Source organism: Eschrichtius robustus, chromosome 1, assembly GCF_028021215.1.
Source record: "Eschrichtius robustus isolate mEscRob2 chromosome 1, mEscRob2.pri, whole genome shotgun sequence".
NCBI lineage: Eukaryota > Metazoa > Chordata > Mammalia > Artiodactyla > Eschrichtiidae > Eschrichtius > Eschrichtius robustus.
In genome coordinates this window covers 114242432-114257931 of record NC_090824.1, presented here as the reverse complement: position 1 = coordinate 114257931, position 15500 = coordinate 114242432, and the positions used below count along the sequence as shown (strand labels likewise).

At 41.3% G+C, this 15500-nt stretch overlaps 1 protein-coding gene and 1 pseudogene across 1 annotated transcript; both read left to right on the top strand.

Annotated features, from left to right (window-relative positions):
* The first annotated feature begins 1828 nt into the window (after positions 1-1828).
* Positions 1829-8331, top strand: BCL2L10 (BCL2 like 10). Its single transcript, XM_068536192.1, is given in 3 exon segments — positions 1829-1946; positions 1949-2236; positions 8119-8331. Coding segments are annotated over 3 exon segments (465 nt in total). The 3' UTR covers positions 8178-8331.
* On the top strand, positions 2692-7359 carry LOC137766017 (T-complex protein 1 subunit delta pseudogene; annotated as a pseudogene).
* Positions 8332-15500: the final 7169 nt, after the last annotated feature.

Genomic DNA, 15500 nt, shown 5'->3' with positions numbered 1-15500 from the left:
CAATTGCCCATGAATCAATGTAGATCTGTACTCTGGCCATCTCTCACCCCAGACATAGTGTACAGTCATATATCCTGCTTGAATTTCTGCCCACTGGGAGGATTTTCCTTCACCACTGTCTTCACAGTCCCCCGAGTGGGGCTATAATGCTCCAGCTGTCCACTTTCGTGTAGTACCAGCATATCATACAGACCCATCTATAATCCAGGCTTGAGCTTTCTCCCTCAGTCAGCTGGTCATAAGCAATCCCCTGAAGGCCACAGGCACGGAACAAGAGAATAGGCAAACAACAGGAGCTGTGTTGCAGGGGTCTGAGCCACCTACTCACACAATTTACCTGCACCTCATGGACCCGCCTGAGTTCAGTCTCTCATATACCATTTCCACTTGATGAAAGATTGCTACTGTGCACGCCCAACCTTAAAACAAGGCAGGTCAGACAACGTCCATATTATGAGGAGAGCTCAAGCTGCATGGTCACCTCATTCAGCCTCTACGAAGACCTAGTAGCAAGCCAGAACCTGCTTCTCAAAAGGATAGTCATCTGCAGAAGAAGACGTAGATTTGCTTCACAATCCTAGAGGTCTGCACCACAACTGTATCGGTGCTTGCCAGAGGCTCCATACAGCTTCTCTATGTGACACTTCAAGTATCATTGGACCTGCTGGATCACAAAACCCAAGTGATAGAGTAGCTTGTACTGTAGCCTAAACAGCTGCAGAGCCTTCTCTTGTTCTGCTTCCCAATCCACCCGCCTGTAGATGCGTTGAGGTTGCATACTCAAATGCATATGTTGCCTCCAAAGTGACCTACCAAGGGTTGTGCCTCTTTCTTTTTGTCGGTGATACAAGCTGCAGCAATTCATCTTCCACCCTGACGGGGATATTTCAAAATGCTCCAGACCAATGAACCCTCACAAATTTCACTGCTGGTACAATTCTATGTCAGTCTGGGTCCAATCAGGAGAAAGAAGCCATAGAGTAACATGAACAGAGAAAGATTAGTATAAGAAGTATTAACTATAATAGGGGATTGGAGTAATGAGGGATTGGCCAGTAAAAAGTGGAGAATTATAAGCAATATAGGGATGGTAGCTATAAGAAGCAGCCAAAAGCTGGGTACTCCCTCAACCTCTATTATAGTGATAATTTAACTGTACTGTGATTGCCTGTTTCTTTGTCCCATCACTAGACTCTAGGGTCCTTGAGAGCAGGAACCACATGCCTTGTTCTCCATTATATCTCCAGTGCTAAGGGGGAGACCTACCACCCCAAAGACTAGGAGTAAATGAGTGAATGAATGAGTGAATGCAGCCAATATTGGCACTCTAGCAACCTGCAGGAGAATTATCCTGTTTCCTGCCACATATACCAGACCCAAAGAAAGGTACCTGCAACACACACCTGGATGCTTCAGTCCAATCTGAGAAGATGCTGATAATCCTTTCAAGGGAGCCGCCAGTGGAGGGCTGTGTGTAGCCTTTGTCAACCTCTCCTAAAAAGGAGGCAAAAGTCTAGCCCAACTTCCCAGACTGTCCCCACTGGGTTCTTAGTCCCCCAAGCCGAGAGCTAAACAATAGCCCCAAAAGAGTCTCACTCTGCCCCTTATTGCTATGTGAACACATGCACACAGCTGGGCCTCGCCTATTGGGGCCGGAACAGGTGTAGATGGGGTTCCCATCAAAGGCTCCTCTCCGGACCTGGGAAAGCAACTGCCCGGGGCGGACCGGGCCGAGCCGAGCCAATGCGGAGCGGAGCGGGGCGGGGCGGGGCGGGGCGCGGGCGGGCCTAGAAAACAGGCCGGGTCGGGCCCCGGCAGAGGTGGAGCTATGGGAGACGCGATCAAGGAGCGCACAGCCAGGCTGCTGATGGACTACCTGGAGTACTGCGCCCGCGAGCCCGGCACCCCCGCGCGGGCGCCGTCCACGCCCGAGGCCGCCGTGCTGCGCCCGTGGCCGCCCGGATACAGGAGACCAACCTGCACTACTTGTCCCAATACCGCGGCTTCCGCGGGAACCGCGTCGAGCTGGTGGCCTGGATGGCGCAGGAGCTACTCGCCAACAACCGTGGTGGCCCCAGCTGGGGCCGCGTGGCAGCGCTCGTGACCTTCGCGGGGACGCTGCTGGAGAGGCCGCCGCCGGGGGCCCGTAGGCGGAAGAAGACGGAGAATGAAGACGTTAGCAGGCACTGCCGGTTCCTGGTGGCCTTGCTGTGTGCTCAGCTCTCCGGACGGCAAGGTGAGCGCGGCGGGCGCGGGGACCCGGGGCGGGTGGGCAGCCCGGGACGCGCCCACGCGGCCGGCACCCGGAGGGACCCTGCGGCTTCAGCCCCGTGGGGCGTTCGTTTCAGCAGGCCTGGGACATTCGTGGTGAAGTCCGGCTTTCTCCTCTACTGGCGGAGTCAGACACCAAAGCAGGCCTAGTTAGACGGCTCTCATGCTAACGCATTCTGAAACAGCAGCGCAAGACTTGGGTTTGCACACTTCGGCCTTGTCCTTGATCGCCCTCGGGGTTTTAGGGTGCGCTCATGTTAGGTCTGGATGCTTTGCTTAGGTAGAAATTCCCAAAGTGGCGAAGTCAGCAACGGGGTGGCCTGGGCCAGGTGGGTTCTTTCTCCAACACTTATTAGATGCACCTTTCTCCATAGACCCCACGGCTCTGCAGGTCAGAGCACACCAGCCTAAAACGTTAGAATGAAAAGGCAGCCCCTTGTCCAACCCCTCCACCGCTCAGGAAGAGCTGAGGCAGAGGTGTCTGGGGGGTGGGGGGGGGCGGTGGTCGCGCGGGCACCCCGTGGTGCTGAAGACTCGAGGTTCCTTAACTTCCGATTCACTGCACCCAGCCCTCAATTGGGAGATAGCCAGGCGCCCTGGCGCGCAGCTGTAAGCCATTGATCTCTGTGGTCTAGGCTAGAGCGGGAGGCCCTTGCAGCTCCTAAACTGAGCTCATGATCAGCGAGAGTCTGGCCAGCCTTCAGTAAGAGGGGAGAATGCCTCCTGGGTTCTGAGCGAGACCCCTGCTTCTTTCTTCTCCTCCTTACTGGAGTTGAATCAGCGACTGTGGTGACCCAGGTTATAGAAGAAATACAGCCAAACTATTAAAACCAACAATTAAAAAAAAAAAAAGTCTAAGAATCTAGGGAAGACACTGCAGGAAACTTAGCCTCCTGTTTTGCAATTTCCTGGTAGACCTGTATTGATGAATTGGGTTCCATTTGTGGAGGAGAGGTAGTATTTGAATCAGAACCTTGACCTTGCATGAACAGTTTGAGGTGTTAGCATTAATTCCATTCTTTTGGGACGGGAAGGGATGGGGAGGCGGGGTCTTAAACTATTCCGGCCTGTGAACTCTCAGAACCCCACCTGAGCCATTTGTCTTAACAAGGCATTTGGCCCCCAAGGGCACTCCGCACTAAAGAGGAAATTGATGGGGGGGCATTGTTTTTGTTCTCGTCTTTTGGCTAATCACCATTGAGTAAGGAACAATCTTTTAACATCAGGAAGCAGAAATTCTCCAATTGAGTAAACTAGACATGGCCACACCTCTCTCAGCTGCAGTTAAAATGCCACAGGCTGGCTTTCAAGTCCCTCCCTCCCCCCCTATTTTTCTGACTGGAAGTGCTTGCTTTATTGTCTCAGGGGATACCTTTCAATTTAGCGATTTGTCAGTTTCCCAAAATGGCATCAGTTCTTTGCTCAGGAAAGAACATGATATAGTTTTCTACCTTCCTCTCGGCTTTTGAAAGAAGTTAGTGAAAAGATGAGTATTCCTGCTCTAAGTGACAAAGTTGTGTCCCCTATGTCCTTCTACCCCCTATGTTAGACTACTTCTTACAAATACTAACTCAAAGATTCCTAATTACAAGTTACCTATTGCTCAGGATTTCCTTTTTTTACATTTTAAATTCAGGAGTTGTCTTAGTGTTTAATCTAGAACCTCCTGTGTATTTGATTGAGTACAGGTTTTGAGTGTTATGAAGCAATCTAGTTCTCTTCTCCCTCCCCTTATAGGATGGATTTTGTCTTTTCTTCCAATGCTCATTGCAGCCATCTTGGGAAAGACAGCTGGTCTGGGTTTTTCTCTCATACTGTACAGCAATGATCTTAATCTACTTCTGTTCAAAATTATCGTGAGTTCTAAAATTCTTAACTCATTTCTACCTGCCTGACTGTGACCAGCCAAGCAAATCTGAGATGTGAAAGAACAAACCAGAGTAAACCACCTCCTGAGACATTTTTACCTGCATTCATATAAGGAATCCTACAGTGATTCAGCCAGCATTTTAACTCCTGACAAGTACTCAGAGATATTAGGACAAAGGCACAAATGGCTCTTCTTTAAATGGGAGACACAGGGGTCTAAAGGCTTATTGCTCCAAAGAATTACAGAAGAAACTGCTTTCCATTAAATAGGAAATACGGTGCTATTTGCTACGTTTGGATAAGAGTGGATATGTATCTCTCATCTATCCATGATTTCATGTGCTACTGCTGACTAATTTATCAAGGCACTGTGTCAGGGGTGTAAAATGATACTACAAGTCCTCCGAGTCACAGTTTAGTTTAACAAAGAATGTGATAGTAAATCCTTTTATAAGGAATTCTTTCTAAATCCTTTAAAATGTAATTTCTGGGACTTCTAGGTTTTTAGAGTTAATATATTGAAATTTTATTTTTCTGACTTCAATAAATTATTAAATCTTTAAAGTTTTAATTTATGCATCTTTAAAAAAAACAGTTGGTTTTGCTTGGGATTCAATAAACCTTTATTCTTAGGAGTAACTTGATTGATGACAATTTCCTTTTTATTGTCTCTTTAAGTACAACACATACAATTATTTTAAACATTTAATCAGTACACAGGCACATAACAAGTCCTTCTCTTTCACCTTCCATTCTGCACTCAACCCATCGCTTGAGGTAGATGGAGAAAGAAAACTTTACCCTGTACCTGAGCCCTATGAATTTCAAAGATGAAAGATAGATTAACAGGAGAGAAACATACAAACCTTATTTGATGTTAATGTTTTTTACAGGGGACTTCATAGAAAAGAAGTGAAAACTCAGAGAAGCAGTAAGACTTGGGGTTTATATACCAGTTTAACAAAGGGTGATAAATTGTGGAGATAGGACTAAACAAAGAGAAGGGGTTTGGGCTTCCAGGGGCGGTATATTGTGGGACAGTGACTAGGAAATATATGGGGGCAGCTAATGGAAGATGAGGATTATTTTAGTAAAATTCATGGAGATTCATCTTGGTATTAACTCCCATCGCCAGTGATAAGAGTGTTCTCCCCTTCCTGGTACAAGAAGGCACCTTTCTCACAGGAAATTTATGCCCTGCTTTTAGGCAGAAAGGGGTCAGAGAGCCCTTCCTATATATGCTATTTCTCAGTTGCCTTCAGCTAAAATAATCAGTATGCCAAAGTGGCATATTTGGGGGTAACATGTTCTGATCCCCTTCAGTGGTTAACAGTGAACACAGTTATTCTAGTGCCCGCTGGAATCTGTGTCCATCTGTCCTTTCGGAGCCCACACAGACCCAACCAAGCTTGCTAGCAGCCAGGGGAAGAACACCCGTGAGGACAAGAAGCCAGCCCAGATCTGCTTCAGCAACATCTTCATGGCCAAAGCTGTTGCCGATGCTATTAGATCAAGACTTGGACCAAAAGGAATGGATAAAATGATTCAAGATGGAAGAGGTGATGTGACCATTACAAATGGTGCTACCATTCTGAAACAAACACAGGCGTTACATCCAACAGCCAGAATGCCGGTAGAGCTAAGGCTCAAGAGAAAGAAGGAAATGGCACCACATCAGCGGTCATCGTTGCTGGCTCTCTCTTTGATTCCTGTAGCAGGTTTTTTCAGAAATGGATTCATCATTTCCAAGTCACTTTAGAAGGATTTGGAAAGGGTATTGAAATCTTGACATGCCGTGACCTGTGGAACTGAGTGACAAAGAAGTGTTGTTAAACAATGCAGCCACTTCATTGAGCTCAGCAGTTGTCTCTCAGTATTCAAGTCTTTCTCTTAACATGAGTGTAAATGCAGGGAGGAAAGTGATTGATCCAGCCACAGCTACTGGTGTAGATCTCAGAGATGTCAGAATAGTTAAGAAACCTGCTAATGCCCTCGAGGGTATAATGCTAAGTGAAATAAATCAGACAGAAAGACAAATACTGTGTGATCTCTCTTACAGGTGGAATCTAAAAAAAAAACAAAAAACAAGCTCATAGATAGAACAGGTTGGTGGTTTCCAGAGGTGGGGGTAGAGGGGTGAGAGAAATGGGTGGGTAAACTGTTCTTGTTTTTTTGCTTGTTTTTAGTTTAAATAAACTGTCTTTTTTTTTTTTTTTTTTAAAAAAGGAAACTTGGTGGGACAATTGATGATTTTGTGTTGGTGGAAGGGCTGGTTCTCACCCGAAAGGTGGCCAATTCTGACATATCCAGAGTTGAAAAGATTAAGATTGGGCTTAAAAACAGATCGTGATAATCAAACAGTTTCTGATATGCCCACATGGATGGAGCCCTGAGGAAAGACAGACTATATTCTAAATTTAACGAAGCAAATTTTAAAAACGGATGTATTTTCTTTCTCATACAGAAGTCTGTTCTTAAGACATGCTCTTAGTGATCTTGTATTAAATTTCCTGATCAAAATGAAGATTGTGGTAGTTAAGGACATTGAAAGAGAAAATAGTGGAACCAAGCCAATTGCTCATACTGACCAACTTAACTGCTGACATGCTGGGTTTGGCTGAATGAGCTGAGGGGGTCAATTTACATGGTTCTGGCACACTGCTCAAGATTACAGGCTATATTATCCCAGGGAAAAGTTACAGCTGTTGTTCCTGGTTCTAACACATTGGTGATGGAAGAAGCCGGGCCCTCAGTTCATGATGCCCTATGTGTTATTCATTGTTTAGTAAAGCAGAGAGCTCTTATTGCAGGAGGTAGTGCTCCAGAGATAGAGTGGGCCCTGTGGTTAACTGGATATTCACAAACATTGAGTGGTATGAAATCCTACTGCATTCATGCCTTTGCAGATGTTACGGAGCTCATTCCATCTACACTAGCTGAAACTGCTGGACTGAATCCCATGTCGACAGCCACAGAACTAAGAAAACCGGCATGCTGAGGAGAAAAACTATAGGCATTAATGTCCAAAAGGATGGTATTTCCAACGTTTTGGAGGAACTGGTTATTCAGCCTTTGTTGGTTTCAGTCAGTGTACTGACTCTAGCAACTGAAACTGTGTGGCCCTGCAATAAACCTTTCTCTGCTCCAAACTCTGATGTTTCAGTTTGTTTGTCTTCACTGTATGTGGGGCACATGAACTTGCATTTGCTAACAATATGAAGTAGGACTCACTTCTTTTTTTTTAGAATTTCACTTATTTATTTATTTATTTTTGGCTGTGTTGGGTCTTCGTTTCTGTGTGAGGGCTTTCTCTAGTTGCGGCAAGTGGAGGCCACTCTTCATCGCGGTGCGCGGGCCTCTCTCTATCGCGGCCTCTCTTGTTGCGGAGCACAGGCTCCAGACGCGCAGGCTCAGTAGTTGTGGCACACGGGCTTAGTTGCTCCACGGCATGTGGGATCTTCCCAGACCAGGGCTCGAACCCGTGTCCCCTGCATTGGCAGGCAGACTCTCAACCACTGCACCACCAGGGAAGCCCAGGACTCACTTCTTATAAAAGAAGAGTTGGGGTGGGTATTTCAGCAGTGTTTATAGATGGTCCATTTTTTCCCAGCTAATTTGAATGTTTTCTCTAGTTTGTTGACTTATCTTTTCCTCTACTAATAGCACTCTGTCTCAATTACTATATGTTTATGACATGTTTAAACATCTGGTGTTATAGTCTAATCTCCTACCCCACCATTCTTCTTTTTCAAAAAATAAAAAGTATCCTTGGCCATTTCTGTGAATTGTTTAAGTTGAATTCTAAAAACCAGTTTATAAAGAATCCATTAAGACATTGCTTTAGGATTTTGAATAGAATGGGATTGGATTATAAATCAATCTGGAAATAAGTAGTAACTTTACAATATTGTGTCTTCCCTTCTAAGAACATAACTCCTGTTCCACTTATTTAGGTCTCTTACGGTTTTCTTCATACAGGTCCTGTGTTTTTGCCAGGAGTATTCCAACTCTTTGAGTTCTTTTGCCACCGGGAATAGAATCTGGAGAGGATGTTTTGCCTTCGCAGAGGGAGCCTGCCGTGAAGAGAAAAGCTCACCCGACAGAGGTCAGAGATTGGGGGTGGGATGGAGCGTGGAGAAACAGTTTTGATGACATGACTGAAATCTCACAATTCGGCTGTGCCTAAAGCTAGTTGGGGCTCAATAAATTTCCTTTTCTGCTTAAACTGATTTTTAAAAAACTTTTATTTTATATTGGAGTATAGTTGATTAACAATGCTCTGTTAGTCTCAGGTGTACAGCAAAGTGATTCAGTTATATACATATACATGTATCGACTCTTTTTCAAATTATTTTCCCATTTACATTGTTACATAATATTGAGCAGAGTTCCCTGTGCTATACAGTAGGTCCTTTTTGGGTATCTGTTTTATATATAGCAGTGTATACATGTCAATCCCAAACTCCTAATTATCCCTCCCCTCCCTCCACCCTTCCCCTCTGGTAACTATAAATTTGTTCTCTAAGTCTGTGAGTCTGCTTCTGTTTTGTAAATAAGTTCATTTGTATCATTTTTTTTAAGATTCCTTATATAAGTGATATCATACGATATTTGTCTTTCCCTGTCTGACTTACTTCACTTAGTACTATAATCTCCAGGTCCATCCATGTTGCTGCAAATGGCATTATTTCATTCTTGTTAACGGCTGAGTAATATTCCATTGTTTATATGTACCATATCTTCTTTTTTTTTGTAACATCTTTATTGGAGTATAATTGCTTTACAATGGTGTGTTAGTTTCTGCTTTATAACAAAATGAATCAGTTATACATATACATATGTCCCCATATCTCCTCCCTCTTGCATCTCCCTCCCTCGCACCCTCCCTGTCCCATCCCTCTAGGTGGTCACAAAGCACCGAGCTGATCTCCCTGTGCTATGTGGTTGCTTCCCACTAGCTATCTATTTTACGTTTGGTAGTGTATATATGTCCATGCCACTCTCTCACTTTGTCACAGCTTACCCTTCCCCATCCCCATATCCTCAAGTCCATTCTCTAGTAGGTCTGTGTCTTTGTTCCCGTCTTACCACTAGGTTCTTCATGACCTTTTTTTTTTTCCCTTAGATTCCATATATATGTGTTAGCATACTGTATTTGTTTTTCTCTTTCTGACTTACTTCACTCTGTATGACAGACTCTAACTCCATCCACCTCACTACAAATAACTCAATTTCGTTTCTTTTTATGGCTGAGTAATATCGCATTGTATATATGTGCCACATCTTCTTTATCCATTCATCTGTCGATGGACACTTAGGTTGCTTCCATGTCCTGGCTATCGTAAATAGAGCTGCAATGAACATTTTGGTACGTGACTCTTTTTGAATTATGGTTTTCTCTGGGTATATGCCCAGTAGTGGGATTGCTGGGTCATATGGTAGTTTTATTTTTAGATTTTTCAGGAACCTCCATGCTGTTCTCCATAGTGGCTGTATCAATTTACATTCCCACCAACAGTGCAAGAGGGTTCCCTTTTCTCCACACCCTCTCCAGCATTTATTGTTTGTAGATTTTTTGATGATCGCCATTCTGACCGGTGTGAGATGATATCTCATTGTAGTTTTGATTGGCATTTCTCTAATGATTAATGATGTTGAACTTTCTTTCATGTGTTTGTTGGCAATCTGTATATCTTCTTTGGAGAAATGTCTATTTAGGTCTTCTGCCTATTTTTGGATTGGGTTGTTTGTTTTTTTGTTATTGAGCTGCATGAGCTGCTTGTAAATTTTGGAGATTAATCCTTTGTCAGTTGCTTCATTTGCAAATATTTTCTCCCATTCTGAGGGTTGTCTTTTGGTCTTGTTTATGGTTTCCTTTGCTGTGTAAAAGCTTTTAAGTTTCATTAGGTCCCATTTGTTTCTTTTTGTTTTTATTTCCATTTCTCTAGGAGGTGGGTCAAAAAGGATCTTGCTGTGATTTATGCCATAGAGTGTTCTGCCTATGTTTTCCTCTAAGAGTTTGATAGTGTCTGGCCTTACATTTAGGTCTTTAATCCATTTTGAGTTTATTTTTGTGTATGGTGTTAGGGAGTGTTCTAATTTCATACTTTTACATGTACCTGTCCAGTTTTCCCAGTACCGCTTATTGAAGAGGCTGTCTTTTCTCCACTGTATATTCTTGCCTCCTTTGTCATAGATTAGTTGACCATAGGTGCGTGGGTTAATCTCTGGGCTTTCTATCCTGTTCCATTGATCTATATTTCTGATTTTGCGCCAGTACCATACTGTCTTGATTACTGTAGCTATGTAGTATAGTCTGAACTCAGAGAGCCTGATTCCTCCCGCTCCGTTTTTCTTTCTCAAGATTGCTTTGGCTATTCGGGGTCTTTTGTGTTTCCATACAAATTGTGAAGTTTTTTGTTCTAGTTCTGTGAAAAATGCCAGTGGTAGTTTGATAGGGATTGCACTGAATCTGTAGATTGCTTTGGGTAGTAGAGTCATTTTCACAATGTTGATTCTTCCAATCCAAGAACATGGTATAGCTCTCCATCTGTTTGTATCATCTTTAATTTCTTTCATCAGTGTCTTATAGTTTTCTGCATACAGGTCTTTTGTCTTCTTAGGTAGGTTTATTCCTAGATATTTTATTCTTTTTGTTGCAATGGTAAATGGGAGCGTTTTCCTAATTTCACTTTCAGATTTTTCATCATTAGTGTATAGGAATGCAAGAGATTTCTGTGCATTAATTTTGTATCCTGCTACTTTACCAAATTCATTGATTAGCTCTAGTAGTTTTCTGGTAGCATCTTTAGGATTCTCTATGGAGAGTATCATGTCATCTGCAAACAGTGACAGCTTTACTTCTTCTTTTCCGATTTGGATTCCTTTTATTTCTTTTTCTTCTCTGATTGCTGTGGCTAAAACTTCCAAAACTATGTTGAATGATAGTGGTGAGAGTGGGCAACCTTGTCTTGTTCCTGATCTTAGTGGAAATGTTTTCAGTTTTTCACCATTGAGGACGATGTTGGCTGTGGGTTTGTCATATATGGCCTTTATTATGTTGAGGTAGGTTCCCTCTATGCCCACTTTCTGGAGAGTTTTTATCATAAATGGGTGTTGAATTTTGTCAAAAGCTTTTTCTGCATCTATTGAGATGATCATATGGTTTTTCTCCTTCAGTTTGTTAATATGATGTATCACGTTGATTGATTTGCGTATATTGAAGAATCCTTGCATTCCTGGGATAAACCCCACTTGATCATGGTGTATGATCCTTTTAATGTGCTGTTGGATTGTGTTTGCTGGTATTTTGTTGAGGATTTTTGCATGTATGTTCATCAGTGATATTGGCCTGTAGTTTTCTTTTTTTGTGACATCTTTGTCTGGTTTTGGTATCAGGGTGATGGTGGCCTCGTAGAATGAGTCTGGGAGTGTTCCTCCCTCTGCTATATTTTGGAAGAGTTTGAGAAGGACAGGTGTTAGCTCTTCTCTAAATGTTTGATAGAACTCGCCTGTGAAGCCATCTTGTCCTGGGCTTTTGTTTTTTGGAAGATTTTTAATTACAGTTTCAAATTCAGTGCTTGTGATTGGTCTGTTCATATTTTCTATTTCTTCCTGGTTCAGTCTTGGAAGGTTGTGCATTTCTAAGAATTTGTCCATTTCTTCCAGGTTGTCCATTTTATTGGCATACAGTTGCTTGTAGTAATCTCTCATGATCCTTTTTATTTCTGCAGTGTCAGTTGTTACTTCTCCTTTTTCATTTCTAATTCTATTGTTTGAGTCTTTTTTCTTGATAAGTCTGGCTAATGGTTTATCAATTTTGTTTATCTTCTTAAAGAACCAGCTTTTAGTTTTATTGATCTTTGCTATCGTTTCCTTCATTTCTTTTTCATTTATTTCTGATCTGATCTTTATGATTTCTTTCCTTTTGCTAACTTTGGGGTTTTTTTGTTCTTCTTTCTCTAATTGCTTTAGGTGTAAGTTTAGGTTGTTCATTTGAGATGTTTCTTGTTTCTTAAGGTAGGCTTGTATAGCTATAAACTTCCCTCTTAGAACTGCTTTTGCTGCATCCCATAGGTTATGGTCATTGTGTTTTCATTGTCATTTGTTTCTAGGTATTTTTTGACTTCCTCTTTGATTTCTACAGTGATCTCTTGGTTATTAAGTAGTGTGTTGTTTAGCCTCCATGTGTTTGCATTTCTTACAGATTTTTTCCTGTAATTGATATCTAGTCTCATAGTGTTGTGGTTGGAAAAGATACTTGATAATATCATTTCAATTTTCTTAAGTTTATCAAGGTTTGATTTGTGACCCAAGTTATGATCTATCCTGGAGAATGTTCCATGAGCACTTGAGAAGAACGTGTATTCTGTTGTTTTTGGATGGAATGTCCTATAAATATCAATTAAGTCCATCTTATTTAATATATCATTTAAAGCTTGTGTTTCCTTATTTATTTTCATTTTGGATGATCTGTCCATTGGTGAAAGTGCGGTGTTAAAGTCCCCTACTATGATTGTGTTACTGTCGATTTCCCCTTTTATGGCTGTCAGTATTTGCCTTATGTATTGAGGTGCTCCTGTGTTGGGTGCATAAATATTTACAAGTGTTATATCTTCTTCTTGGATCGATCCCTTGATCATTATGTAGTGTCCTTCTTTGTCTCTTGTAATAGTCTTTATTTTAAAGTCTGTTTTGTCTGATATGAGAATTGCTACTCCAGCTTTCTTTTGATTTCCATTTGCATGGAATATCTTTTTCCATCCCCTCACTTTCAGTCTGTATGTGTCCCTAGGTCTGAAGTGGGTCTCTTGTAGACAGCATATATATGGGTCTTGTTTTTTTTTTTTCATCTAACATTGTGTTTTTATTCTTTATTTATTTATTTATTTTTATTTTTACAAGAGATAAATAGACTGATACCAAGCTTTGTACCTGGATGGCCACAACAAAAGCAACAATGACTGCAATTACCAAACATGAAACACACTCATACTATGTCATAATATTGACATTCTGTCCAGTAATCCTCCACTGTAACAGCTCCTTTACTTTGCAGTGAAAATTGATTTGTATATTCTTTGCCTCTGAGTCCTTGTGGGATTTTTTTTTTAATTCAAACAGAAAGTCACAAAAATTATACTCATCAGTTCACTCAGTCCCATGTAATTAATTTTTTTTCGTCTTGATCTTTTGTTAGCACTTTTATGAGTTCATCAGTTTTTCATTAGAGTTCTGAAAATGCTTATTCATTCAGTTCAGCAGTACAGTCAGTTACCAGAAACCTGTACTTGTCAGAGTCTTTTCCATGAATTTCTTGAAGATGAAACCCTTTCATAGGAACATATTTGCAAAAGCATCAGAGTACACCCAGAACTGTCTGTAAATGACAAAAGACTTAAAAATGACCACGGTTAAAGATTTGATGAAAGTTCATAATAATGCAGTTGACAAGATAATTAGTTATTTCTGAGATATACATTTTAAAGTAATAACTAGGATTATGACTTATAACATTATACCAGAACATATAAGATTTTTAGAAATTTCATGTAATGTCTGAAACATTTATATTAATGTATTTCCATACAAATAACCCAATGAAAGTTTAGTATTAATTGTTTTGTTTGTTTGTTTTTTTATACTGCAGGTTCTTATTAGTCATCAATTTCATACACATCAGTGTATACATGTCAATCCCAATCGCCCAGTTCAGCACACCACCATCCCCAGCCCACCGTGGTTTTCCCCCCTTGGTGTCCATACGTTTGTTCTCTACATCTGTGGCTCAACTTCTGTCCTGCAAACCGGTTCATCTGTACCATTTTTCTAGGTTCCACATACATGCGTTAATATACGATATTTGTTTTTCTCTTTCTGACTTACTTCACTCTGTATGACAGTCTCTAGATCCATCCACGTCTCAACAAATGACTCAATTTCGTTCCTTTTATGGCTGAGTAATATTCCATTGTATATATGTACCACAACTTCCTTATCCATTCCTCCGTTGATGGGCATTTAGGTTGCTTCCATGACCTGGCTATTGTAAATAGTGCTGAAATGAACATTCGGGTGCATGTGTCTTCTTGAATTACGGTTTTCTCTGGGTATATGCCCAGTAGTGCGATTGCTGGGTCATATGGTAATTCTATTTTTAGTTTATTAAGGAACCTCCATATTGTTCTCCATAGTGGCTGTATCAATTTACATTCCCACCAACAATGCAAGAGGGTTCCCTTTTCTCCACACCCTCTCCAGCATTTGTTGTTTGTAGATTTTCTGACGATGCCCATTCTAATTGGTGTGAGGTGATACCTCATTGTAGTTTTGATTTGCATTTCTCTGATAATTAGTGATGTTGAGCATCTTTTCATGTGCTTCGTGGCCGTCTGTATGTCTTCTTTGGAGAAATGTCTATTTAGGTCTTCTGCCCATTTTTGGATTGGGGTGTTTGTTTCTTTAATATTGAGCTGAATGAACTGTTTATATATTTTGGAGATTAATCCTTTGTCCGTTGATTCGTTTGCAAATATTTTCTCCCATTCTGAGGGTTGTCTTTTCGTCTTGTTTATGGTTTCCTTTGCTGTGCAAAAGCTTTGAAGTTTCATTAGGTCCCATTTGTTTATTTTTGTTTTTATTTCCATTACTCTAGGAGGTGGATCAAAAAAGATCTTGCTGTGATTTATGTCAAAGAGTGTTCTTCCTATGTTTTCCTCTAAGAGTTTTATAGTGTCCGGTCTTATATTTAGGTCTCTAATCCATTTTGAGTTTATTTTTGTGTATGGTGTTAGGGAGTATTCTAATTTCATTCTTTTACATGTAGCTGTCCAGTTTTCCCAGCACCACTTATTGAAGAGACTGTCTTTTCTCCATTGTATATCTTTGCCTCCTTTGTCATAGATTAGTTGACCATAGGTGCGTGGGTTAATCTCTGGGCTTTCTATCTTGTTCCATTGATCTATGCTTCTGTTTTTGTGCCAGTACCATATTGTCTTGATTACTGTAGCTTTGTAGTAGAGTCTGAAGTCAGGGAGTCTGATTCCTCCAGCTCCGTTTTTTTCCCTCAAGACTGCTTTGGCTATTTGGGGTCTTTTGTGTCTCCATACAAATTTTAAGATGATTTGTTCTAGTTCCGTAAAAAATACCATTGGTAATTTGATAGGGATTGTATCGAATCTGTAGATTGCTTTGGGTAGTATAGTCATTTTCACAATGTTGATTCTTCCAATCCAAGAACATGGTATATCTCTCCATCTGTTTGTATCATCTTTAATTTCTTTCACCAGTGTCTTATAGTTTTCTGCATACAGGTCTTTTGTCTCCCTAGGTAGGTTTATTCCTAGGTATTTTATTCTTTT